This window comes from Mauremys mutica, chromosome 2 (assembly GCF_020497125.1).
Source record: "Mauremys mutica isolate MM-2020 ecotype Southern chromosome 2, ASM2049712v1, whole genome shotgun sequence".
Classification (NCBI taxonomy): domain Eukaryota; kingdom Metazoa; phylum Chordata; order Testudines; family Geoemydidae; genus Mauremys; species Mauremys mutica.
Genome location: NC_059073.1, coordinates 211,703,781 through 211,729,841, shown reverse-complemented (window position 1 = coordinate 211,729,841; position 26,061 = coordinate 211,703,781). Strand labels below are relative to the sequence as shown.

Genomic DNA, 26,061 nt, shown 5'->3' with positions numbered 1-26,061 from the left:
CCCCTCCCATGGTTTGTGATGCCACGGCTATGTTCTATTTTTAGTGCACTAGTTCTATCAGAGCTAACCCAAGTATGTCTTCTGGAGCTGGGAATCACACCCCTGGCTCAAAGTGTAGACATAGTCTAAGTGTCAGGAATTCTTTGAAAATGAACACAGTCATGATCTAAATGTCTGGGGAGAGAGGATACAAAGAACGCAGATTCTAATCCACAAGCAGCAACTGCACAGCACTTGGCATAAGTAGATGATTGATGGCATCTCTAAGAAAGGAAATAATATAGATTATGACACTAAGAAAAACAAGCTAGGCAATCTTATTTACCTGGTGCTCTCACACTGACAGGACTGGAGAATGCCAGGGAGATTAACAATCTGGATTCTTCATTTCCATTCATAAGAAACAGAACAGTAGATTTGTTTTGTGTGGCTAGTTTGTTTGCACTCCCAAATGCAGTATTCCCTGGATGTATCTACCGCTTGGAAATCTAAAAACTATGGTAATTTTGACATTTCCCTCATAAGTTGACCAGTTACGCTGTGTCACTCATGATGGAAATCTTACCTTTCTGTGGAGTCCTTTCACAGTTTTGTATCTGCCATTATTTGTGAGCACAAATGAGATCATGCAGCTCTCTAACTACTAATGCAAATCAGGTAGCTGGACATTTAAATGTAATTTGCACCCACAAAACTGGAGGTTGTTTCTGAAAATTAGGATCAGGGTACCACTGTTGCTGCAAAAATGGCTGCCACAATAGAAGGGGACTCCATTTGGATTTAATGGATTTACATTAATTTTTCCCCAAAGCACCAGTTTTTGCACAGTGAACAGTTTTCTCATCACTTGAGCTTCCAAATTGTTCTGAACAAGATGGGGTTGCACCTGAAGAACAGAGTCTCAAATGGAAATGTTTCCACTCTATCTTTACAATGTTACAATAGAAATTTCAGTATGTTTAAAAGACTGATCTCCTTCCAACCCTTTAATTCAAATTCCTTCTCCTCTCCCTGATCCGAAGACTTACCCAGCACTTGCTCTAATGGCACCTCTTGGGAAAATGTCAACAGGAAGGGTGAAAGATACAGAAATTGTGCAGAAATATTTTGCATGTCTGTCAATAGATTTGCAGTGGAAGGCGTGGACTCATATTGTCTCGACTATCAGAGTTTGTTGCTGAATCCCTGAATTTGAAGCTCGGAATAGTGACAGATATAATTAATTTGGGGCTAAGCACTGTGGTGAATCATTGCACTAATATTTCAGGTATGCAGATCTGTTTTCAAACACTGGTTAAGAGCTGAAGTGAGACATCGGTGGTCTCCATGTACAGTAATAGAGACTGGACAATTTTGTATTACAAAGCCATCACAGGATTCTCCACAATCTAATCAAGAAAGGCCAAGACTGAAATTTCAGAAGGTATTGCCTGTTAGGACTGAGGCACAGTGGCAAAGCAGGTCTGAGGGAGGATTTCAAACTAAGACTTAACTTAAGACTGCGAGTCTTTCATTGAGGTCACAGAAGTCACGGATTCTGTGAGTTTCTGGGACTGCCAGGACTTCTGCAGCGGATGGTGCGGGTGACCCAAGGCTGCCTGAGCGGCTGGGGCACCCCCAGAGCCAGCTGCACTGGCTGCTGCTTGGGAGGCCCCAGGCAGCTGGTCCCGGTCGCTGCCCCAGAGCAGTGGCGGGGTCCCGGACTGTCCCCCAGTCCCCAAGCAGCAGCGATGGGCGCCTGGGCCACCCCCCCCCAACAGCAGCACCCCGAGCAGCAGTGGCGCGGGGGGTCCAGGCTGCCCTCCCTCGAAGCAGCAGTGCTGGCACGCCGGGGCGCCACCTCCCAGCAGCAGTGGTGGCGTGCCGGAGTCCCCTCTCCCCCAGTGCAGCAGCACCGTCTGCTGGAGCGCACCCTCCCCAGCACCTACAGCACCCTGGAGCCCCCCAGAGCACCTAAGATTTAGTCAGGGGTATTTATAGTATAAGTCATGGACAGGTCACAGGCGTGAATTTTTGTTTATTGGCTGTGACCTGTCCATGACTTTTACTAAAAATATCTGTGACTAAATCGTATACTATCCCGGCACAAGCCAGGGCTATTCAATCCTAATATTCAGGGGCACCAAATTCACAAATTAGTTTAAAGAATCCATATTGAGGTTGACTGGACCACATGTGCTCTTGATACTGGAAATACTCCACCAGCCTTTCAAACCAAGACCTGCAGCACTTAAAACACTTGCTCTGGAAGGACCAGATCCAAAGTCCATTGAAGTTAGTGGGAGTCTTTCTAGTGACTCCCATGTGCATTGCATCAGGGCCTAGCAGAGCAATTCAACCAACTAGCCCACAGGGGTATTGTCTTCATTAGGGAGATAAAAGGGTGCGTGTAAGTGGAGCTGTCTAACTTGTTTTCACTAGAATTTACTTCTTGTTAGCTATCTTCACTTAAGGACACCTTTTCCCTCCCAGTGAAGACACAACCTCAGAGGATTGAGTTTGTTGAGATCATGGACGTAGCTATGCTTGCTGTGTAGGGTTGCCAGTTTTGGTTGGACATATTCCTGGAGATTTAATCACATCACATAATCTTTAATTAAAGATTAATCTTTAATTCATGGAGACTCCAGGCCAATCCCGGAGGGTTGGCAACCCTATGCTGTGCCATCCTTCCCCCGCCCAGCCTGCTGCTTTCTTGTGAGTAGCCTGAGTATTTATATTTGCGTCAATGCCGGGATAATTATGGTCCAGTGTTGTACACTGTGGTCACTGTGTTGTTTGTAGACTTCCTGGCTGAAACACTGAGCTTTTAACGTGGTTACAGTGAAAGTTTTGCGATGACATCATGCATTTTTTCTGTTGTTTTTTTTGTTGTTGTTTTTTTAAATCAACTGAATTTTTAGGGCAGGTCACTTTGAGGGGCTTGTCAACGTTAACCAGGGCCAGCGCTTCCATTAGGCGACCCTAGGCAGTCGCCTAGGGCGCCAGGATTCGGGGGGCGGCATTTTGTGCGCTCCCCACGGGGCGCATGGGAGCTTCCGGTTCCGCTCCTGTCGCGCCGCCGAAGAAGGACCTTCTGCCAACGTGCCACGGAAAACAGCGGCAGGCAATTGAGCAGTTCAATGATTGCCGCTGTCGCCTGCGGCATTTCGGCGGAGGGTTCTTCTTCGGCGGTAGCTCGCCCCTGCCCCGCCTCCTCCCTGAGCACGCCGTGGCTGCTTCACTTCTCCTGCCTCCCAGGCTTGCAGTGCCAATCAGCTTAAGTGCCGCGAGGCGGGAGAAGTGAAGCAGCCACGGCATGCTCAGGGAGCAGGAGGGGCAGGGGTGAGCTTGGGCGAGGAGTTCCCCTGCGTGCCGCCCCCCCCCACTTGCTGCAGGCGGCCCTCCCCGTGCTCCCTTGCCCCAGCTCCCTCCGCCTAAATGCCGGCGGCGACTGGGGAGGCCGAAGATCCAGCCGCCGCGGTCACTGCCGAAGAAAATGGCACCCCCCAAATCCCAGCGCCCTAGGCGACCGCCTAGTCGCCTAAATGGTTGCACTGGCCCTGACTGAAGGTCACATGGAAAATGAGTGCCTACTATCTAAATGAGGGCAAAGACATTGTATAAAATGTTCACTTTACGGGTTACTTTTCAATGTTTGTTTGCACTTAGAAGGCCCATATTTCCAATAAATGAATCACAAGCGCCATCTAGTGGGGCTTGAAATTCAGAGCACACACTGTATCCTGCCTTCATTTATAGCAGGGGTAGGCAACCTATGGCACGGGTGCTGATTTTCAGTGGCACTCACACTGACCGGGTCCTGGCCACCAGTCTGGGGGGCTCCGCATTTTAATTTAATTTTAAATGAAGCTTCTTAGACATTTTGAAAGCCTTATTTACTTTACATACAACAATAGTTTAGTTATATATTATAGACTGATAGAAAGAGACCTTCTAAAAACATTAAAATTTTTACTGGTACGCGAAACCTTAAATTCGAGTGAATAAATGAAGACTCGACACACCACTTCTGAAAGGTTGCCGACCCCTGATTTATAGCTTTGTCAAGCTAGCATAGAACTATATGACAAGATTTTAATTAATGGATAATGCCATTTTATAAGAGCAGTAGCTGACTTCATAATGAAATTAGGTCAAATTAATCTAAAGCAATCAAGGTACTGTAGTTTTCATCATACAAGGATCCCAATGGAATTAAACACCGTTATTATTCCCCCCCCCAAAATATAAAGTGAAGTTAAGGTTGAAGATTCATATAAGTGGTTTGAGTGTATATAATGTTTCAAGACTATTAGTTAAAAAATAGAATTAGAACCCAGAGATAAGGTTGTACACTTCCCAACCAAGACAGCCAAATTATCTTAAGTCTGCTCTGTAGAGATACTAGCCTACTATATTACTTCCTCTGCAGTTAGGTTATTGGAAATGTGGTCAACAGTACATAGATTTCATCATTTGTTTCATACTAATTTCTAATACCAAGTATGATGATTTGTCATGCACAAACTTTTGTTTTTTGCATGCAAGTGCACTAGTTTCATGATTTGTGCACATAAGCATTGTGCACAGCTGGGAGAGACCAGCAAAGCAGGTACTGATTTTGGTTTTTTCTCCCATGAAGTGGCAAAAAAAATTAAACGTGAGAAGACTTTTTGAACTGTGGTGAACCCTATTTTTAGGGTCTGGTTTCCAGACTAACAGTAGTTTCCTCAACTACTTCAGTTCTGATTTTATACACAAATTCTGGCTTACGAATTTGAAAGCTGATATAGGATTTTAAAATGGATTTTAGAGAACCAATGTGGAGAGGAGAATCAATCTTGTAATGGGAACTCAACTCAGTTGCAACCTTAACTATGAAATGACTGCAGTTGTTCCATCATTCCTCTGCTCACAATATTATTGCTTCATAAACTCAGAATTGTGTGGCTCCTAAGAACAGAGACATAAAAAGGTTGATTTTTCTTTTCAGTGTAACTGACGGGATAGCAAGGTGGATGTTGACCTTATGATATTTTACAATTAGAAAAGAAAACCGACTTTTTGAACTGAGAATCAAATCCTATTCCATGATGCAGGTAATAATGGTCAATAAATCAATATCTATTATTATACCATGAAAGGACAGGAAAAAGTAGCATTTCTTCATTGTTATGTGGATCTGATCAGCTGTTTAGTTTCTGATTTTCAGACAACTATTTTTAGAAGGAGAGCACTGTCTATGGCTTCAATAAGACTTCTCTTTATAATACCAGCACATGAAAACTCATTACTGATTTAAAACCCTCAAAACAAAGCTAGAAGCTGTACACCCCAATCTCCTTCAATTTATGCTCTGCAGTTTCTGAAGTGTTTATGTTAGACTGCTCCTCAGCTTCAGACTCAATCACTTCACTGGTATCAGTGCATCCCTTTTGGGATTGTACAGATTTCTGAAATTCCTCTAATCTCATTTTTTAAGCAATAGAGACTAAATCTGGTTCATTTTTCTTCATACTGTAACTCAGATCCCAAATCCCCTGAATTATTTTCATTGCCCCCCACTAGATTTTTTCAATCCCAGCAATGTCCTCCATAAAAATGTTTTATTATAATTGCACTCGCCATGCTCCACTTGATCAGACGCTCTCTAGTGCCAGGGATTTGAGTAACTCTTTTCTGAGAGCATGAACCACATTTACCAGAAATAAGCCGAACATATGCAAATTACTTTGCGTTTCTTTACTCACTTCCTCTACATTTTGTTTGTCTCCCCCATTTGTATTGCAAACAAATATTACTACACCAGTGTGATTTGAGGCCAGATCCTGCATCTGCCTGCACTGGTGTGCTGGGGCACTACAAGCCCTTCCTTGCCTTGCACTCCTGTATAGAGGAGCAACCAGAACCCCACATTTTGCACTCTGTGAGCAGCACTGGTAGATGGACAAGGGACATGGAAAGGACAATGATTTTCTGCATTGGCTGGAAATCTGAAGCACACATTGCACCCTAATAAAGAGTACAGCCCAGGGTCCCCAGAGGTTTGCAGGCAAAATGTCTCCAGGAATGGTCAGCGATGCTCAGTGACTTTAAAGATTCCATTGACACTTACGTACAGGGCCTTAAAACACAAACACACACACACACACACACACACACAAAATAAGTAACGGGAAGAAGATAACATTCATAGATTCAAAGGCCAGAAGGGGTCACTGTGATAATCTCATCTAACAGGGGCCAGAGAGCTTCTCCAAATTATTCCTACAGCAGATCTTTTAGAAAAACATCCAATCTTGATTTTAAAATTTTCAGTGATGGAGAATGCACCATGACCCTTGAGAAGTTCAGTGTGATATAATTCGGGTTAAATGACTAGGGCATGGCTATAATTAAGGCTACAACTATGTCACGAAAGTCACGGAATCCATGACTTCCAGAGACCTCCATGACATTTTCTGCTTCACTCGGTTGGAGCTGTCAGCCAGTGGGGGTCCCAGAGCTCTGAGTTGCCATAGGCAGGGGTCCTCTGCAGCTCCCAGCTGCCAGCCCTAGAGCTCCGAGACGTGAAGGAGACCTCCGCAGCTTCGAGACACAGTGGGATGCTGCGGCTCTTAGCTGCCAGCCCTGCAGCTCCCAGCCGCTGTGGGTGGCCTCTGCAGCTCCCAGCCTCCAGCCCTGGAGCTCCGAGCCTCCATGCAGCTCCCAGTCGCCATGGGCAGTGGGGGGACCCTGCAGCTCCCAACCACTGTGAGAGGCAGCAGTGGTGGGTGCTGGACCCCCCACTCGCCATTTTGTCATAATTATTTTTAGTAAAAGTCATGGACAAGTCACAGGCTTCTGTGAATTTTTGTTTATTGTCCGTGACTTTTACTATAAAAAATGTGACAAAATCTTAGCCTTAGCTATAATGTCCCAGTAAAGAATGCCTATGTCTGTCAATCGTGCAAAGGAACAGAGTAGACACAGAACATGTCTGCAAGACATACTTCAGTAGTTAACTAATATTATAAACCTCTTGGGACACTGAGCTCTGAGCATAGGCTATGTCTACACTACAGCCAATGTCGGCAAAACATATCACTCAGGGGTGAGATTATTCCACCTCCCTGAGCAACATAAGTTACATTGACATAAGCATTCACATGCACAGCGCTATGTCGGCAGGAGAGTGTCACCCACCGACATAGCTTATGCCGCTCGCAGGGGTGGTTTTTTATGCTTCACCAGACACGCTGCAAGGGTGCAACTGTATCGGCACTAGTGTTGTGACTAGTGGAGCAGCAGGCCTTCTATCAGAGATAAGGGCTACAAGTGTAAACACGCAAACCAAATAATACCTGCAGAAACAGAACGATTGCTCTCAGAAGAGCGGAGCTGATTGCTAGCCTCCTTATGGAGAGAGGGATGGGGAGAAGAAATGGTTCACTTCCTTGATTCAGTCACACCATCCTGCTACTTTAGCAGATGACCTAACCAGGGAATTTATGTTAATTTCTCTTAAATACCTGTGACAGGATGCAGGGGAACTACCTGGTCCCTAATAAATAATGGGGTTGAAGCCAAGTCTGCTTGCCCCTTGCCTTACTCAGGTGTAAGAATGACTACTTGGGAGACTGCCTTTGGGACAATCAGGCCCCACACTGGACTCCAGTCACGTGACTGGTGTGATTTCCTGTTTAGATTACATTATTTTACTTCCTTGTTATAAAAACTGTCCTTTGAGGAAAGACTTTGCTCTCTGCAAATCTGCTAATTATTTCTGAACCCGAGTCATTACATTCTGTCAGTTTACAATTTTCTCTCTTTTTGTTATGAATGACAACATCCTTATAAAAGCAGCATGGAGAGAAATACCCATGTGCACAATGCCTAAATACAATACAGTGGGAAATTAAAAACAGCCATTACTTGGATTTTAATTCAGTAACAGCCCATAGTTTTCACATTCCTGTCAACAGCAATCCACACCAGTGTTCTCCATTAAAAGGATGTTTGCCAGCAGTTATCCCACAATATTATCTGAGATAGCTCACCTGTTTCCCATTCCAAGAAGAGTGAAAAAGGTAGCTACGCACATACCACTGTGTGCTAAATGTTGGGAAATTCTAATTTTTTTAATAGCAACCTCTGTATTGTACTGTACTACTAATGCCACTGTATCGCCTGGAAGTGATGGGGAACAAAGTGATGAATATACAGGAAAGACCAATAACAGTTTATGCATCACATTGCCTTCTACTCAATTCTGATACACCTGAGGGATAAAAGACTTGAGTGTGCTTTCTCTCCTGGATATGATCAGTGCATTGCTGTGAGTGAATGAGTGATTCTAAGCTGATTTTGTAAAGTGCCTTCTAGTACTGTACAGTGTTCACAGATTCTAAGGCCAAAAGGGACCATCGTGATAATGTGGTCTGACTCCTGTATAACACAGGCCGCAGAACTTCCCCAAAATAATTCCTAGAGCAGAGATTTTAAAAAAACATCCAATCTTGATTTAAAAATTGCCCGTGATGGTGAATTCACCAGGACCCCTGGTAAATTGTTCCAATGGTTAATTACCCTCCCTGTTAAAAATGTACCCGTTATTTCCTGTCTAAATTTGTCTATCTTCAAATTCCAACCTTTAGGTCATATTATACTGTTCTCTGCTAGATATTTGTCCCCCATGTAGATACTTATAGACTGTAATCAAGTCATCCCTTAACCTTCTCTTTGTAGAGCCCTGCATGGATACACAATTTATATCCCCGGATGCGGATATCCGTGGATATAAAGTGGATATCCACGGAGCTGCAGGGCCATGACCAGCGACAGGTCCAAGAACCGCAGCAGCGAAAGCAGCAGCATGTCGGGCCGCCACTCACAAGAGCCAGCGCCCAGCCCTGGCAGCTCCTCCAGCCTGGCTGCACCGCCCCCAGCCCTGCCTACTGGGGCAGACACCAGGCTCACTGGCAGCTGTCTCTAGTCACGCTAGTGTGTGCAAGCAGCTCGCACGCTCCCGGACAGGAGTTGCACACCGCTGCGGCTTAACATGCTGCTTGCAGGACCCCGCTAGAAACACACCCACTCAGTGATGATTCCTCATTACAATTACATTTTGAGACCTATCAGTTAGCCAGCTTTTAATTTATTTAATGTTTGCCATGTTAACTATATATTGTTTTAATTTTTAATGGAAAAGTTATTGTAGTATTAAGCCAAATGTTTTACAGGAGTCTAAGTATATTACATCAACATTATTATCTTTATCAACCAAACTTATAATATCATAAAAAGATACCAAGGTAGTTTGACAGGATATTTTTTCCATAAACTAATGTTGACTGGCATTAATTCTTTATTAATTGAGTCCCGTATCAGCCGCTCCATTATTTTGCCCAGGACTGATATCAGATACACAGGCCTATAATTACCTGGGTTGTCCCATTTACCCTTTTTAAATATTGGCACAACATTGGCTTTCTTCAAGTCTGCTGAAACTTCCCTGCTGTTCTAAGACTTATTGAAAAACAACAGTAACTGTCCACTGAACTCCTGAGCCAGCTCTTTTAAAACTATTGGATGCAAGTTATCCAGACCTACTGATTTAACTACATCTAACTTTAGTAGATACTGTTTAACAGCCTCCTGAGATATTAGCGGAATGGAAAGAGTGTTATCATTGTCATATGATGAGACTGAATCGTCTGTTTTTCCCCAAATACAGAACAGAAACATTTACTGAACACTTCTGCCTTTTCTGCATTGTCACTGATAATTGTACCATTTCCATCTAGTAATGAACCAATACTATTATCAGGATTCTTTCTGTTCCAATATACTTTAAAAACTCCTTCGTATTGTCCTTCTCTCTGCTGGCCATACATTTCTGCTTGTGTCCCTTTGCTTTTCTTATCAATTTTCTCCAACTGCTAGCTTCTTATTTATATTCATCACTATCAACTTCCCCTTTCTTCCATTTGTTAAATTGTATTTTATTTTTTTTATAGCTGCCTTCACTTCTCCTCTAAGCGAGATCAGTTTTTAAACCAATATGGCGTTCTTTCTCAATTGTGTTTTTTTGGGAATCTAATAAAATGTTCTAAAACAATTACCAATTATAATTCATATTTTTCTGATTAAATTCTTCCTCCCAGCTAATCTGACTCATAACGATTTTCAGCTTTGTGAAATTGGCCCTTTTAAAGCACCAAGCATATATATTGCTGGTTTGGACTTTATTCTGTTTGCATACTATAAATGGATTAAGTCATGATCACTTGTACATAAACTACCATTAATTTTTAGTTCTGTGATCAGTTCTTTATCTGTCAAGATGAGGTCCTAATGTAGAATTACCCTGTGATGGCTGCAACATTTGAGTCGAGTTGAATCAGGAAGTTGTCATCTATGATATTTCAAAATTCCAGGGATTTTCAGTACTGGCAGCCTGAGACCTCCAGCATATGTCCTTCAAACTGAAGTCCCCATGACCACACAATTTTTTTCCCTACAGATTATACGTAGGTACTTAAGGAGCTGGTCATCCTGCTTCCCAGTGTGATTTTATGGTCTGTAACACATATATACAAGACCCCATTTTGTGCTTTACTTCTTAGGACATTCTAGATCATCTTCTGCGTTACCAGGGACTCAGAAACAGGTAATGCCATCTTTGACAAAGTGTGCCACTCCCCCCGACCCCTTTTGCTTACTCAATCCTTCCTATATAAGCAAAGGTAGTTACCTGATTTGTGCTCAAATTTTTCCTGTGGGTTTTTGTGTGATTTTTTCCTTCGCTTAATTCTTCTGAGGCAATTTTGCTCTTTCTCCACCTTCTAGACCTCTTTTCTAAATCATAATGGACTTCCTCAGTCTCACTGCTGTCTGAATACTCTAAACTGTCAGCCTGTGGATTGAAATTTACATCCAGTTCTCCATGTAAATGTGCTTTTCCCACTATGGGTTTGTCATTCTGAGTTCTCCTTTGTAGCCAGGGAAGTTTGCTAGATTCTCTAGCCTCCCTTGAGGAATTTACTGAAGATGTTTCAGAATCAGAGTACACCGTCTCTGTATTGGTGTATAGCCCAGAGGAAGGTGAGGTCACTGGCTGGTACGGATCACTGCCATAAGCCCATTCAGTATTGTACTGGGAATCAGTATAATAAGACTCCTCGGACAACTGCTTGGGCCTCCGACGCAGCTTGTTCAAGGCCACATTCCAGTCGTAGTCGTCCTCGCTGTCCGAGCCCATCTCGTCATAAGCAGACACAACACTAGATTCATTCTCCAAAGCTTTGAATACTTGGCTCTTTGGTTTGGCAAGCATTCGAGGGCGAGGCAACGTAATGCTCTGCAAAGCCACCCAGTTACCATCAGTGCTTTGTAAAACAGGAGGTGGACCTGTGAAATTAAAACAAGAACAAATCACCTAATTATTATGATGATTATTTATTTCAGTTTGACAGGCTGACTTTTGCACAGTCAAATAAGGATTTTAGCAGCGACTAGCCATTTTGGGTTTGTCTACGCAGCAAAATTGGTGGGCTAGTGAGCTGAGTACGTACCCAGGATCCTTGCCAGGCTTGTCTACCCTTGCTGAAGCACCCACCATGTTGTCTTTATTGCTATTGCTACCTACACTATCTGGATTCAAGCTAGCTTGTGTAGTCTAGTCTGTGCACAGCTTCTGCTGTGTAGACATACCCTTTATGATGGGACCAGCACAAGATAACAGAACACCAATGAATATGTGGTTCGCTACATAGATTTTATCATACCCTGAATCAGGGATCCTCCCGATTATCCCATTTTAATCAGAAGTCACCACAGAATTCTGTGGGGACATCTTTTTAAAATATATGTGACAATAGGGTCCAAGGTTAGGCTATACAGCCTGTGTTTCAGGCTAACCTAAAATTCAGAAAAGAAAAATATGCAAGAAATACTACCTATCTATTCAAACTGTAAAGCGTACATTGCTTCTAAATATAGACTCCATTGTCAACGGGACATGAAATGTCTTTTAATGGGAAGTTTGAACATCTGATGGGTTTATTATTCATATTTCTCATAATGACTGTAGAACTAAACAGTATTGTGGATTTGCATACTCTTCTTAGCATATTGAATCAAATTATATCCGCCATACAGATTTCTTTCAGCGGCACAATTGACTGTTCAGGTTAACCATTAGAAAGCCACAGATACAAGCTACAGGCAGAGCATTACTGTTCTAACGTTTTAAACCATATTTTTTACATGAACAGTTACATTTAAAATATTGATATTTTTATGTATCTTTATGTATTTTTCTCCCTTCAGTTTATGTCTGTAAATATATGGAACTCAAGATCACAAATTTTATTTGGCACTCTTATTTTCCCAACACAGAACATAATTATGGAATAAATATGCCATTTAGTAGCCATGCTTTGAGTTTTGGAACAATTTTTCCCTGGAGCATAAACAAAAGTACAAACAAAAACAAAATCAAAACAAAAACCCCAGAACACTCCACCAACAAAATGATAATTAAACTGATAAGATCTGTCAGGCTTTTTATTTTTAATTATTCATTTATTTAAATCTCTTTGGCCTGTTGTCACTCCCAAATTTTATGTTAATTCAAAGAAATTGAGTAAGTGCCCTAGGAAGTAATTCTGCTTCTTGCAAACAATTTTTGAAGATCTAAATCTGTTGACAGGCTTGGCTGTTTAGCTTAGACCTGACTTAATGTGGACCAAGAACATTTGCCTTCTGTTATCGCCAAAGAAAAATTAAAAATTTGTTACAAAAGGGGTGACACCTGTTGGTGCAGCGTAAGAAAGTTAACAAAGATCCAATACCATAAAGTTAAACGTGAAACCAGTGCAACCCATATGGTGTGGAAGAAGTTTGTTTTCCCTCCTCAAATACTGTAGCAAGACAATGCAAGGTCTAGAAGGCACCAGACTTGTACTACTGTTTGCCCCTGGGGACAGGGCTGGCTCCAGACCCCAGCGCGCCACGCGCGCGCTTGGGGTGGCATTTTGCCGGCAGGGCGGCAGGCGGCTCCGGCGGACCTCCCGCAGGCATGACTGCAGAGGGTCTGCTGATCCCGCAGCCCCGGTGGTCCCCGGAGCCGCGGGACCAGCGGACCCTCCGCAGGCATGTCTGCAAGACGTCCCCCGGAGCCGCGGGACTGGCGACTGCCAGAGCGCGCCCTGCGGCGCGCCGCTCTGCTTGGTGCGGCGGAATTCCTAGAGCCGCCCCTGCCTGGGGAACACTTACACGTGCAGGCAGGTGTAACATCTTACAGACAGAGCTGCTGGTATGTGGGTTGCCTCTGGGGGAACAATCTCCAAATTGCACAGTACAATTGAGACACTGGGATGTTGGTAAAGTAAAAACGGTCTATGCTGATAACAAGTATTGTGTGGTGGCTAAAAAGAACCACTTCTGGTATGGACCAGAGAATGTTATTTTAATTAGCCTCTGTTCTGTTTGGCAACTAAATTTCCTGTGGTAATAAATATTTTGTTTGTATTTTGTACCAATTTTTTACAATGCAATTAAAATAAAAGCAAAATTAAAATAAAAATATGCTTTAAAGACAAATTAAGCTTACAATGTAAAATCACACGCTAGTGGGCTATACCATAGGAGGTGAGCTTCTACGGCCTGCTTCGTACTTTAAACCTTGCGTTAATAGTAATTTGAATAATTACAACTAGTATGGTCTTAAAAGTGTGTTGCTGGGTAATAAACTTAAAAAAAGAAAGAACAGAAAATAAATATTATAATGCAAATAAAACAAATGCTAATATAAAAAGGAAAAAATAAAAGCAGTAGAATATAGTCCTGGCTTGACATGAGTTACTAGACACGGGTAAGGCCTCATTTCTTGGGAGACAAGATTAGGAAGGTAAATGGATCAGCAGGCTATAAACAGCATGACTGTGCTACCTAAGATAAGAGGGAACACCAGCGAACCATTTACAGTGGACAAGATAACAATGGATAAGCCTGGAAAGTAAATGAGGTAACAAGTAAGTTGTTCAGTGACTGTGTGCTGTACAGGGATTGGCTCCTACAAAGTGACCAAGCCAATCCCAAAACATGATGCAATGAATACTAAATGCAATATATTGTGTTAATGCATATAAAGGAAGAGGTCTGTTGTGTAACTTTGAAAGTGTGGTACGTCCTCTATCCACCCCATGCTTGAGTCTGATCAGTTCAGTACAGCTTTGCTGTCTGCCAAATAAAGGAACCTGAGTGACAAGACTGGTGTTGAACCGAATGTGTCTCGGGGGAACCCCAACATTCAATGCTTAACTAATTAAATTCAAACGAGTTGTACTTCTTCCCATTGTCCCAAAACACATACAAAGTTCATGCTCATTTATTTTGAATAGCTGCTGCCTGCCTGTGGCATAGCTGAATTTGTTAAAATTTATTTTAGTTGGTTAGAAAAGTGAAGTACCGTATGTTAGCTGATTAGCAGGGGGAAGGCAACAACATACAGAGAAGTTACTTACAAAGAGCAACATTGTAAGGGAGGGATAGCTCAGTGGTTTGAGCATTGACCTGCTAAACCCAGGGTTGTGAGTTCAATCCGTGAGGGGGCCACTTAGGGATCTGGGGCAAAAATTGGTCCTGCTAGTGAAAGCAGGGGGCTGGACTCGATGACCTTTCAAGGTCCCTTCCAGTTCTAGGAGATTGGTATATCTCCAATTATTACCTTTATTGACTTTATACCTCCAGCTAATGATGTCAAATGCTGTTTATTAGAAACCTCTTTGATATAAATCAAAAGGCACTTGGCTGACATAACAAAAGACACGAGGCACAAATTGTGACATCACTGGTTACGTTATGAATTATTTGTGTAAAAATAAGAATGGCCCGAGAAATGAGCTCAGTATGGAACCGGTTGTTTGTAAATGAAAATTCAGAGCCTGTTTCTGTGCCACCTGACCCTTGTGCAGTCATTTACATCTGTACAAAAAAGTTGCAAAGTAGATGTAAACATTACTAATTTAGGGCTAGTCTACACTGGCAATGCTAAAGTGCTGCCGTGGCTTGTGGCGTGTGCAGAGCACTAGGAGAGAGCTCTCCCAGCACTCTAAAAAACCCACCTCCATGAGGGGCGTAGCTCCCAACACTGGTGCACTGTCTACACTGGTGCTTTACAGAATTGAAACTTGCTGCGCTCAAGCGGGGTGTTTTTTCACACCCCTGAGCGAGAAAGTTGAAGCGCTGTAAATTGCCAGTGTAGACAAGCCCTTAGAGTGGTAGAGATTTACACTCACTTTTCACGGGTATAAGTAACTAATCGAGGTGCATGGCCGTGGGGAATCAGGCCACTGGTGTTTACTACTACTACACTAAGCTACTGGTTGAGATCCTCTTGGATTTTGTGTGTTTTAACAAAAAGCTGCAAACCGGGGCAGGCGGGTTTACTGCACAAATTCACGTGATACCTATTAAATATAAAATAGCCTCTATAGGACATCCATATTTTATCTCAACTGTGAACTCAGATGACAAACAGGAAAGAGTCTGAGCAAGGGACCCTTAGAAAGTAATTGTATCAACTTGGCACTAAGCTATGGTTAAGTAATTGCTAAGTACTAAATGACTGTGTAGTTGACTTCAGTGGGACTTAAGTGGGTGCTTAAATTTAAGCACATGCTTAAATGCTTTGCTAAATCCAGGGCTTGGACAGGAATCCTACCCATAAGAATAACACTTTCTATATGAATGACAAGAGGTTATTTGGAGCAGACGTTAACACAGCAATGACTTTTTCATTAGCTCACTGTTTACTATTACTTTATTGTTATTTTATGCACCAAGGGCCAAATTCTGAAGTCCTTATTCAGGGAAAACTAGTAGTATCATAATTAGTGCCATTGTTTGATTATTGTTGTCATACAGGGCATCACAAAGGTAGTGCAGGCTTTTTCTTTTTCCATGTAGTGCTTGACCCTGCTCTCAGTGAAGTCAATGGGAGTTTTGCCACTGACTTCAATAGGAGCAGGACTGGGTGCTTACTTCAAGTTTAATTTGTTGAACAGGAAAAACAGAAGCAGGTGTCATACTGGTACTATAAATATTTACTTGTTTCATTCAGTCTGTCCACACTTTTCCAGCTAGGTAACGCAGACAGTTTGTGTTCCCTCTGTCTCCTGACTAGGCCTTTCTGCTGCCTCCAAAGAATCTCAGGCATAGACGACGCTAGGTCCAGATCTTTGCTTGGTGTATCTTCACTAGTCAGTGAGAATGCAGACTGAGACCTCTGTTGAAATAAAATTCAAAGAACATTATCTGAAAATAGTCGTAGCCAACTGTGGAAGTATTAATTCCAATTAGCAGCAAACAGTAACATTCTGATAATTGGATAAGTGCATGTCAAAGAAGTGTAGGGAATGAAATCAGCCTGAGAATGGAATTTTATTAGTTCAAAACAACATTCTCGGGCTTGGATAGCGTGTTTATATGCATTTAAAATGCAATTGCTTCCTGTGAGGAAGGCAGGGAATTGTTTGTATTGCTAGGCACAAGATTAAAAGTAGTTACCCAAGGTGAAGCCATATGAATGTCAGTCTGGGACTGCTGCTTGAAAGCATCAGTCCACTTACATGTTAGCCAGGGACGAGCCCAGAACAGTGACACAAAACATTCCAGTGGCGCCAAATTGAAGAGGTTAAAAGAAAAGAAAAGAAAATACAACAGAAAAACCAAAATAAACCTGCATCTCAAGCAGCTTTAATTCTTGGATTGTTTCATTGTTTCATGCCTGCCAGGGAATACACATAAAACAAGATCAGAACAGAGCAGGATCCAGCCAATGGATTCCACAAATTCTTATACTGTGTTTGCTACCCATTTCTAACACAGGGTCTGTTATAGCATATCATTCAAAGGGAATGTAAGTTCTGAGACAAGGTACTACTGAGATGGAACCGTGATTCCATATCTGTGAGGAAAGTGTTTTCTTTAGGAACCATATAAGTAGGTCAGTCATTTTAGTTCATGTTTAGCCACAGCACCAGATAATGGCATTACACAACAGTGGGGGGTAGAGTGAGGGCCCAATGAACCAAGTGAGAAAATAAAATGAAATATAAAAGCATATACCACCCTCTTATTTTTTAAACAACCATTTCTTTTGGGGATTAGTGGGATACTAGCGCACTCTGCTGGAAGTTTTAGATCTTCAGTCCTAATATTAGGTTTGTGGCTCTATTTAGGCATCTAAATGTTGCCTCATTTTCAGAGATGCTAAGCACCTGCAGCTCCCACGGATTGCACAGGGATTTGTGGGCTCTCGGCACTTCTACAGATCAGGCCACTTATTTAGATGTAGAAATTTGGATACAGAAACCTAACTTCAGGCACTTGACTTGGAAAATTTTGTTCATTATCAGTCAATATCATTTAGCTGCCCAATTTTTTTAACAGATAATTTTGTTTCCAATTACAGCGTGTTCTTAGACTGCCTGAATGGCATAGACACTGCATTTTCCAGTGGCAGTCTACTTTTTCCAGTTCACTCTTGGGGACTAAAATCTCTGTCACTAGAGAGTACAAGGGACTGTCTGTGTAGGCCCTGGTCAAATAAAAGGGTTTGCTTTGAAGTTGTGCAACATCTTTATGCAGGGGGTGGTGACATTTTTAAGGCTCGGTATTTTTCAACTGGCGTCCAAATACTTGACCAAAGTAGTTAATCTGAAAGGGCCAGACCCTCAGCTGCATCAGAGATCTGCTTCGCACGGGCAGGGATGAAAGCGGTGGCAAAGTTTACTTTAAGCTATTTTTGTTTCCTCCCTGCCCCTCACTCCAATTGATCCCTGGGGCAGCATCAGGGCCGGTCTAAGTCCCTTTGGCTTGTAGCAGCCCCTTAGGGGCCAATATGCTGACTAGAGATTGCCAAGTGCTGCTTCTCTGGCCCCGCCCCCCTCCTGCCAGAAGTGTCCCTGTGCCAGCTAGGGAGTCCCCCATGCCAGAGGAATTAATTGTGAATCATTCAGTACTCTTGGCTTAGTTCTATGATTTCATAAGAGAATTAGTAAAAAAAGGCAATGAATCAAGCAACAGGGATCTGGGAAAATGCCAGAATACTGTCCTAGATTTGAACCTTCCATAACATTGTAATGGCCTTGTAATATTGTTAACACTGCCAATGCAGAGCCACGAGTTCTAGCACGATACACTGGAGTATTCCGTTCCAGCTCACTGGCACATGTTAATTAATAGATCCCAATTCAGAACATCGGACAAAATAATTGTGAGTTGCATTGGATGGTATTTACTTATATAACAAAAATCTTCAACATGTGAAAATAAATGTGTCATTGCACTAAATACCTGTATATAGAGTACAAGTAAGGTTATCTCGTGCTGAATTTTAAAATCCTGGGCTATGCCAATTTATTTATTTTTTTAAATTAAAGGAAACTATTCTGATGTGGAACCAATCTGTGTGACTTCAGTGAACATTACCTTAAATGGTAATAGTTGCAACTGGAAAAACACCTGTACCCATGGCAGTTACTATAAAAGACGGTTACTCACCGTAGTAACTGTTGTTCTTCGAGATGTGTTGCTCCTATCCATTCCAGTCAGGTGTGCGCGCCGTGCGTGCATGGCATCTCAGAACTTTTTTACCCTAGCAACTCCGGCGGGCCGGCTGGGCGCCCCCTGGAGTGGCGCCGCTATGGCGCTGGATATATACCCCAGCCGGCCCGTCCGCTCCTCAGTTCCTTCTTGCCGGCTACTCTGACAGTGGGGAAGGAGGGCGGGTCTGGAATGGATAGGAGCAACACATCTTGAAGAACAACAGTTACTACGGTGAGTAACCGTCTTTTCTTCTTCGAGTGATTGCTCCTATGCATTCCAGTCAGGTGATTCCCAAGCCTTACCTAGGCGGTGGGGTCGGAGTGAGACGTGGCGGAGTGTAATACCGCGGAGCCGAAGGCTGCGTCGTCTCGAGACTGTTGCACCAACGTGTAGTGGGAGGCGAAGGTGTGGACCGAAGACCAGGTGGCCGCTCGACAGATGTCCTGGATCGGAACGTGGGCCAGGAAGGCAGCCGACGAGGCGTGCTCCCTCGTCGAGTGGGCGGTGAGGCGGCATGGTGGTACGCGAGCAAGCTCGTAGCAGGCCCGGATACACGCAGTGACCCCGGAGGAAATCCGCTGGGAGGATATCGGCTCGCCTTTCATGCGGTCAGCAACCGCTACGAACAGCTGGGGCGAACGCCGGAAGGGCTTAGTCCGCTCGATGTAGAAAGCGAGCGCCCTGCGGACGTCGAGGGTATGCAGCTGTTGCTCCCGAGGCGAGGTATGCGGCTTCGGGAAGAACACCGGGAGGAAGATCTCCTGGTTGAGATGGAAAGCTGACACTACCTTCGGGAGGAAGGCCGGATGAGGGCGAAGCTGCACCTTGTCCCCATGGAAGACGGTGTATGGCGGGCTAACCGTCAGAGCGCGGAGCTCAGAAACTCGTCTCGCTGATGTAATGGCGACAAGGAAGGCCGTCTTCCAGGAGAGGTAGAGCAGGGAGCACGTGGCTAAGGGCTCGAACGGAGGACCCATCAGCTTGGCCAGCACGAGGTTCAAATCCCATGTCGGGGTAGGACGCCGCACCGGCGGGTACAAGCGGTCCAGGCCTTTGAGGAAGCGGGAAACCATCTGGTTCGAGAAGATGGACCGACCTTCCACGGATGGACGAAAGGCGGACACTGCCGCCAGGTGAACTCTCAAGGAGGAGACCGCAAGACCTTGCTCCTTAAGGTACCAGAGGTAGTCCAGGATGGTAGGGACCGGGACTACGAACGGATTGAGGCCTCGCTGATCACACCAGAGTGCGAATCTCTTCCATTTCGCTAGGTAAGTGGAGCGAGTGGAAGGCTTCCTGCTCTCAAGCAGGACCTGCTGAACTGCTGCAGAACAGCCCCTCTCCGCGTGGGTCAACCACTCAGGTACCAAGCTGTGAGATGGAGGGACTGCAGGTTCGGATGGCGGAGTCTGCCGAAGTCCTGGGTGATGAGGTCCGGCCACAATGGAAGGGGGATGGGTTCCCGAACGGAGAGCTCGAGCAGCAGGGTGTACCAGTGCTGCCTCAGCCAGGCCGGCGCTACGAGTATGACGTGGGCTCTGTCCCTCCGAAGCTTCAGGAGCACTAGGTGCACAAGCGGGAACGGAGGGAAGGCGTAGAGGAGGCGATCCGTCCAGGGGTAAAGGAAGGCGTCCGACAGGGAGCCTGGCGAGCGACCCTGGTATGAGCAAAACAGGTGGCACTTCCTGTTCTCTCTGGAGGCGAATAGGTCTACTTGGGGAAATCCCCACCTCCGGAAGATTGTGTGGACGACATCTGGACGGAGGGACCACTCGTGGGAGAGGAACGACCTGCTGAGATGGTCGGCCAGCGTGTTCTGCACTCCCGGAAGAAAGGACGCTTCCAGGTGAATGGAGTGGGTCACGCAGAAGTCCCACAGGAGCATCGCCTCCTTGCAGAGGAGGGAGGATCGGGCTCCGCCCTGCTTGTTCACGTAGAACATTGCTGTTGTATTGTCCGTGAACACTGTTACACAGCGGCCTTGCAGGCGGGTGCAGAAGGTGCGACAGGCCAGACGGATCGCTCGCAGCTCGCAGACATTGATGTGCAGGGCGAGCTCCTGGGGCGACCACAGACCTTGGGTATGAAGATCGCCCAGGTGAGCTCCCCAACCGAGCGCTGAGGCATCCGTGGTCAGAGTGGCGGATGGGCGAGGAGGATGGAACGGGACTCCCGCACACACGACCTCCGGGTCGAGCCACCAGCGGAGGGACTCGAGGGTCGTCCTGGTGAGCGTGACCACCATGTCGATGGGGTCTCGATGAGGCCGGTACACCGACGCGAGCCAAGACTGGAACGGGCGGAGGTGGAGCCGCACGTACGCGGTGACATATGTGCACGAAGCCATGTGGCCCAGGAGGTGGAGGCAGGAGCGCACCGTCGTGGTTGGGAAGGTGACGAGGTCCCGGATGATGGAGACCATCGTCTGGTGTCGAGCGCGAGGGAGACAGGCCCTGGCCACCGTGGAGTCGAGGACCGCTCCGATGAACTCCACTCGCTGTGCCGGAATCAACGTGGACTTCTCGGCGTTGATGAGAAGACCGAGTCGCTGAAAGAGAGACAGGATTTCTGTCATCTGGTCCATCACGAGTTGTCAGGACTGACCTCGAACCAGCCAGTCGTCGAGATACGGGTAGACGTGTATCTGACGACGTCGGAGGGCTGCGGCCACTACCGCCATGCATTTGGTAAATACCCTCGGGGCGGTGGAGAGTCCGAACGGCAACACGGCGAACTGGTAGTGGGTGTTGTTGACCACAAACCAGAGGTAACGACGATGGGGAGGATAGATTGCGACATGGAAGTAGGCGTCCTTCATGTCGAGTGCGGCAAACCAATCTCCCGGATCCAGAGAGGGAATGATGGTCCCCAAGGTGACCATGCGAAACTTGGGCTTGAGCAGGTACTTGTTCAGCTCGCGAAGGTCCAGGATAGGACGTAGCCCCCCTTTCGCTTTGGGGATGAGAAAGTATCGGGAATAGAATCCCCTGCCCCACCTGTCTTGAGGTACTGCCTCTATGGCACCCACGCTCAACAGAGTCTGAACCTCTTGTAAGAGGACTTGCTCGTGAGAGGGGTCCCTGAAGAGGGACAGGGAGGGTGGGTGGGAAGGTGGGGGCGAAACAAATTGCAGGCGGTATCCCGACTGGACCGTTTGAAGCACCCAGTTGTCTGATGTTAATTGGGACCACGCCGAAAAGAAATGGGAAAGGCGGTTGTAAAATAACGGGGAAGGATCCGGTAGGGAGAGTGATGGGCCGTCCTCGAGCGTCCCATCAAAAGGCCTGCTTGGCCCCCTGAGGGGCCTTGGACGAGGCCTGGCCCTGGTTACGGCGGTTGCCGGAAGGACGACGGCGATTTTGGGCCGGTCGCCGGCTATTGTATGGCCGATATCGCTGCTGATAGAAGGGCCGGGAGGGCTGCTGCCGGAAGGACCTGCGCTGCGTCGCCGGCGTGTGCATCCCGAGAGTGCGGATTGCAATACGGCCGTCCTTCAGGGTCTGGATCCGAGAATCCATCTTCTCGGAAAAAAGACCCTGTGTGTCAAAAGGCAGGTCCTGCAGTGTGTATTGGACCTCCGGCGGCAGGTTGGAGGACTGCAGCCAGGCGATGCGCCGCATCGTCACGCCGGAGGCCAAGGTCCGAGCTCCGGAGTCCGCAGTGTCGAGGGCGGCCGTGATGGAGGACCTAGATGATCTCCTTCCCTCGTCCAACATCGCCGCGAACTCTTGGCGGGAGGCTGTTGGCAGGAGCTCCGTAAATTTCGCCAGGGACGCCATAATGTCGAAGATGTACCTGGCGAGGAGGACCATCTGATTGGCGATCCGCATCTGCAGACCGCCAGCGGAATAGACCTTATGGCCTAGTAGGTCCATACGCCGCGCGTCCTTCGATTTGGGCGCAGGGGCAGGCTGGCCGTGCCTCTCCCTATCATTGACCGATTGGACGACCAACGAGTCTGGGGTCGGGTGAGTATATAGATACTCATAGCCCATGGGAGGGACAGAGTATTTGCGTTCAACCCCACGGGCCGTAGGAGGGACGGACGCAGGCGTCTGCCATAGTGTGGTGGCATTCCTTTGAATTGTCCGCACGAATGGCAGTGCGACGCACACTGGAACCTCTGCCCCAACGACATTCGTGATGGGGTCCTCTTCCTCCTGGACCTCTGCTATCGGTAGAGCCATAGCCGCCGCCACGTGGCGAAGTAGGTCCTGGTGCGCCTTCAAGTCTATGGGCGGAGGCTCCTTGGTCGACGCTCCGGTCACCGCTTCATCAGGTGAGGACGAGGAGGATAAGCCCTGGATGACCGCCTCCGAAGATGGATCCGCTGCCTGCTCGTCAGGAGGGTCGGGCTGTGCGTGCCCCTGGGGTTCAGGCGGTATGGAACCCGCGCCTGGTGGCGAAGGGGCCGGTCGGCTGAGTGTCGCCTCCGGTACCCTGCGTTCGGACCCGAGGGCTCTCGGGGGGAAGGGCACCCCCTGAGCCTCATACTGGGCCCAGGGAACCCAGAAGCCCCACGGCTGTGCCCCTTGAGGATGGCCTTGTGGGGTGGGCGGCAGGTGTCCGTAGCCCTCCGTCCCGAAGCGACCGACGCGGGGCAGGATGGCCATGGAGGTGCCGAGGTGCTAGCGGAGTGCGCCGCCGAATAAGGCAGTCCGTGCCCGGATGTCAGCGAAGAGCAATGCTGTTCCGCTCGGTACCGGGATGGCGACCGGGAGCGACGTCCGTCACGGTGCCGGGAGCTCGACCGGTGCCGGGAGTTCGACCTGGAGTGAGACCTGCGGTGCCGGGAACGGTGTCGGGACTGAGACCTCCGCCGGTGCCGACGTGATGGCGACCTGGACCTCGTGCGACGCCGGGAGTACGACCGGTACCGCGATGACAAGCGGTACCGGGACTGCGACCGACGTTTTGACGGCGATCGGTACCGCGATGGTGAGCGGTGCCGAGATCACGAGCGACGGGACGGAGATCTGCCATGGGACCGGGAACGTGACCGGGACCGGGTGTGCCGTCCATGTTGCCTGTCCAGAGAGGGCGGCCGGGTCATTCTGGCCGGCTTTCCCGCCGACACGACAGCCCGCACCGGCGGTGCCGGGGGCCGGAGGCTCGGTGCCTCTATGAGCTGAATCAGCTCACGCGCCTCAGAGAATGTCTCCGGCGTCGAAGGCAGCCGGGGCTCAACCACGGTTGGTACCGGGGAGCGTGGCGGCGCTGGACTCGACGGGCCTTGCGGCGCCGGAGTCAAAGGCCCGGTGCATGACTTGTGCACGGTCACCGCGGGGGCCGCAGGTGGCGCAACCGTTTTCGCCGAGTCCTCAGCGCGGGCCTGAGCAAGCGCCTTCGCCAGCTTATGTCTCTTTGAAGGCGAAAGCGAGCGGTGCCGGGACTTCGTAGCCGCTTTCTGAGGCTGTGGTGCCGTGGAGCCTGAGCGGCTCGGTGCCGCCGGTGCGCTCTGGACCGAGGAAGCTCGCGGTGCCGGTGCGGACGGTGCCGGGGGCTGGAGCGACGCTTCCATCAGGAGCTGCTTTAAGCGGATATCCCGCTCTTTTCGAGTTCGGGGTTTGAAGGTGGAACAGAGCGAACACTTATCTGTTCTATGTCCTTCGCCCAGGCAAGGGAGGCAGGCGTCGTGCGGGTCTCCGACAGGCATCGGCCTCTGGCACGCTGCGCAGGGCTTAAAGCCCGGTGCCTTGGGCATGAGCCCGCACCGGGGGAGGCAAAGGGGGAAACCCCCCCCTTTTACCTTATCTAACACTAACTATCTAACTAACAAACTGTAAAAACTGATCACTAAACTAACTATGTACAAACAAGAAGCGAGAGCTAGGGTTGTGGAGGACAGAGAGCACTCCACAGTTCCAACTGGCCGTCACGGGCGGTAAGAAGGAACTGAGGAGCGGACGGGCCGGCTGGGGTATATATTCAGCGCCATAGCGGCGCCACTCCAGGGGGCGCCCAGCCGGCCCGCCGGAGTTGCTAGGGTAAAAAAGTTCCGAGATGCCGTGCACGTGCAGCGCGCACACCTGACTGGAATGCATAGGAGCAATCACTCGAAGAAGAACTGAAATAAATTAGAGAAGAAAATTTTTTTCTGTACTTTTGAGTGTGTTTACTTTGTACATTTGAAAGCACAGTCAGCAGCACTGTCTTCCCTGAAGTCAGCCAGTCATTTACTCCCTGGCTGAAAAGACCTTTATAGACAACAGGAGAAAAGGGTTTTCTATCAGAAAGAGGAATTATTTCATATTAATCACTTTAACCATTAACAAAAAAACCCTTTGGATTCCAGTCAATTTCAAAAGACATACTGTATCTATCTTTAAGCCATTTTAGACCTTGGACCAGATCTTGACCGGGTTTAAACCATCTGAGGATCTAGCCCCTTGACTTATTTTAAAAGTTCCACTATTAAAACATGGTACCAACAGTTACACTAATTGCTTTTGGTGTAGCGTTTTGCCTTATACTTGGATTTCATCCTACTCTTCAAAATTCCATCAGCTAAAATTAGTATAGTTATTTTAATTTCTCTGCATTCTGGTAGGAAATCAGGAGATATGGGGTCCATAACAAGCTCTGCCACTAACTTGTATGAACTTAAGCAAGTTTTAACTCCCCTTCTCCACCCTCCGCATGAGAGAATGCTATCACCATATTATAATGTTCAGTCAGTAGGTGGCGCAGTGTGGAACATGCCTTGTCTGAGCTGGTAACAGCCATACCTGGCAGTGCATTAAAGTATCATAGCTTTTCTCCATGATGGAAGCTCTGTAGATACCAAAATCTGGTACAGAAGCCTGATCTGCTAGTAGTGCCCCTGCAATCTACCATGTACAAGGAGTACATGACACCCTTTGTGGTTCAATTTACTCAACTATAAAATGGGGACTAGTTCCCGCCCTTAGAATTAATTAGGCTCAGCAACTGTTTGTAACGTGCTTTGAGACCTTTGGATGAAAGCTGCTCTGTACTGTAAATGCCAAGTTGTTGTTTATTTAGTGCTGACAGCAGGTTGCCACCACTCAAGACAGAATGATGATGACAGTCCCTGCTCAGGAACACTTATCGAAAAGGCTTCTAGAAGGCAAAAGACTCTGGGAAATCCAGAAGAGGGGATAATGTGTATTATCTATAGCTAATACATATTTACAATTGTTATTAAGAATTCACAAGTAGTAGTGAATTTTCAGGTAGTATTTGAATGAGAGTGTGACATTCTATACCTTGGGGGAGTGCTCTGTAACTCCCATATTCCTCATTTACATATAGTTGTGATATTGCATATAAACAAAGAAACTAAGCTGGGGAAAGGCAAGGACTCAGTCCAGGCTGAGACAGGGGTTTAGCCTGTGAAGAGAAATAACTGGCTCTGAACTGCAGAAAGTCTGCAACCTGCCTATAACAACATTAGGGTGAGAAATTACTGTTTGTAACCTGTTTCTTTACTGTATTAAGCTTAGTTTGTGTGTTTTGTTT

General features: G+C 46.8%; 1 protein-coding gene across 10 annotated transcripts in view; it reads right to left on the bottom strand.

The window, feature by feature from the left end:
• Nucleotides 1-26,061, bottom strand: part of LOC123364289 (myosin VIIA and Rab interacting protein) — a 367,063-nt gene that overhangs the window by 36,180 nt on the left and 304,822 nt on the right. For all 10 annotated transcript variants that reach the window (XM_045006277.1, XM_045006279.1, XM_045006276.1 and 7 more), the window contains 2 exons: nucleotides 16,078-16,255; nucleotides 10,718-11,373 (listed from right to left, as the gene is read on the bottom strand). In XM_045006277.1, the coding sequence (XP_044862212.1) occupies nucleotides 10,718-11,373; nucleotides 16,078-16,255 (834 nt within the window). The remainder of the gene's footprint in view (nucleotides 1-10,717; nucleotides 11,374-16,077; nucleotides 16,256-26,061) is intronic.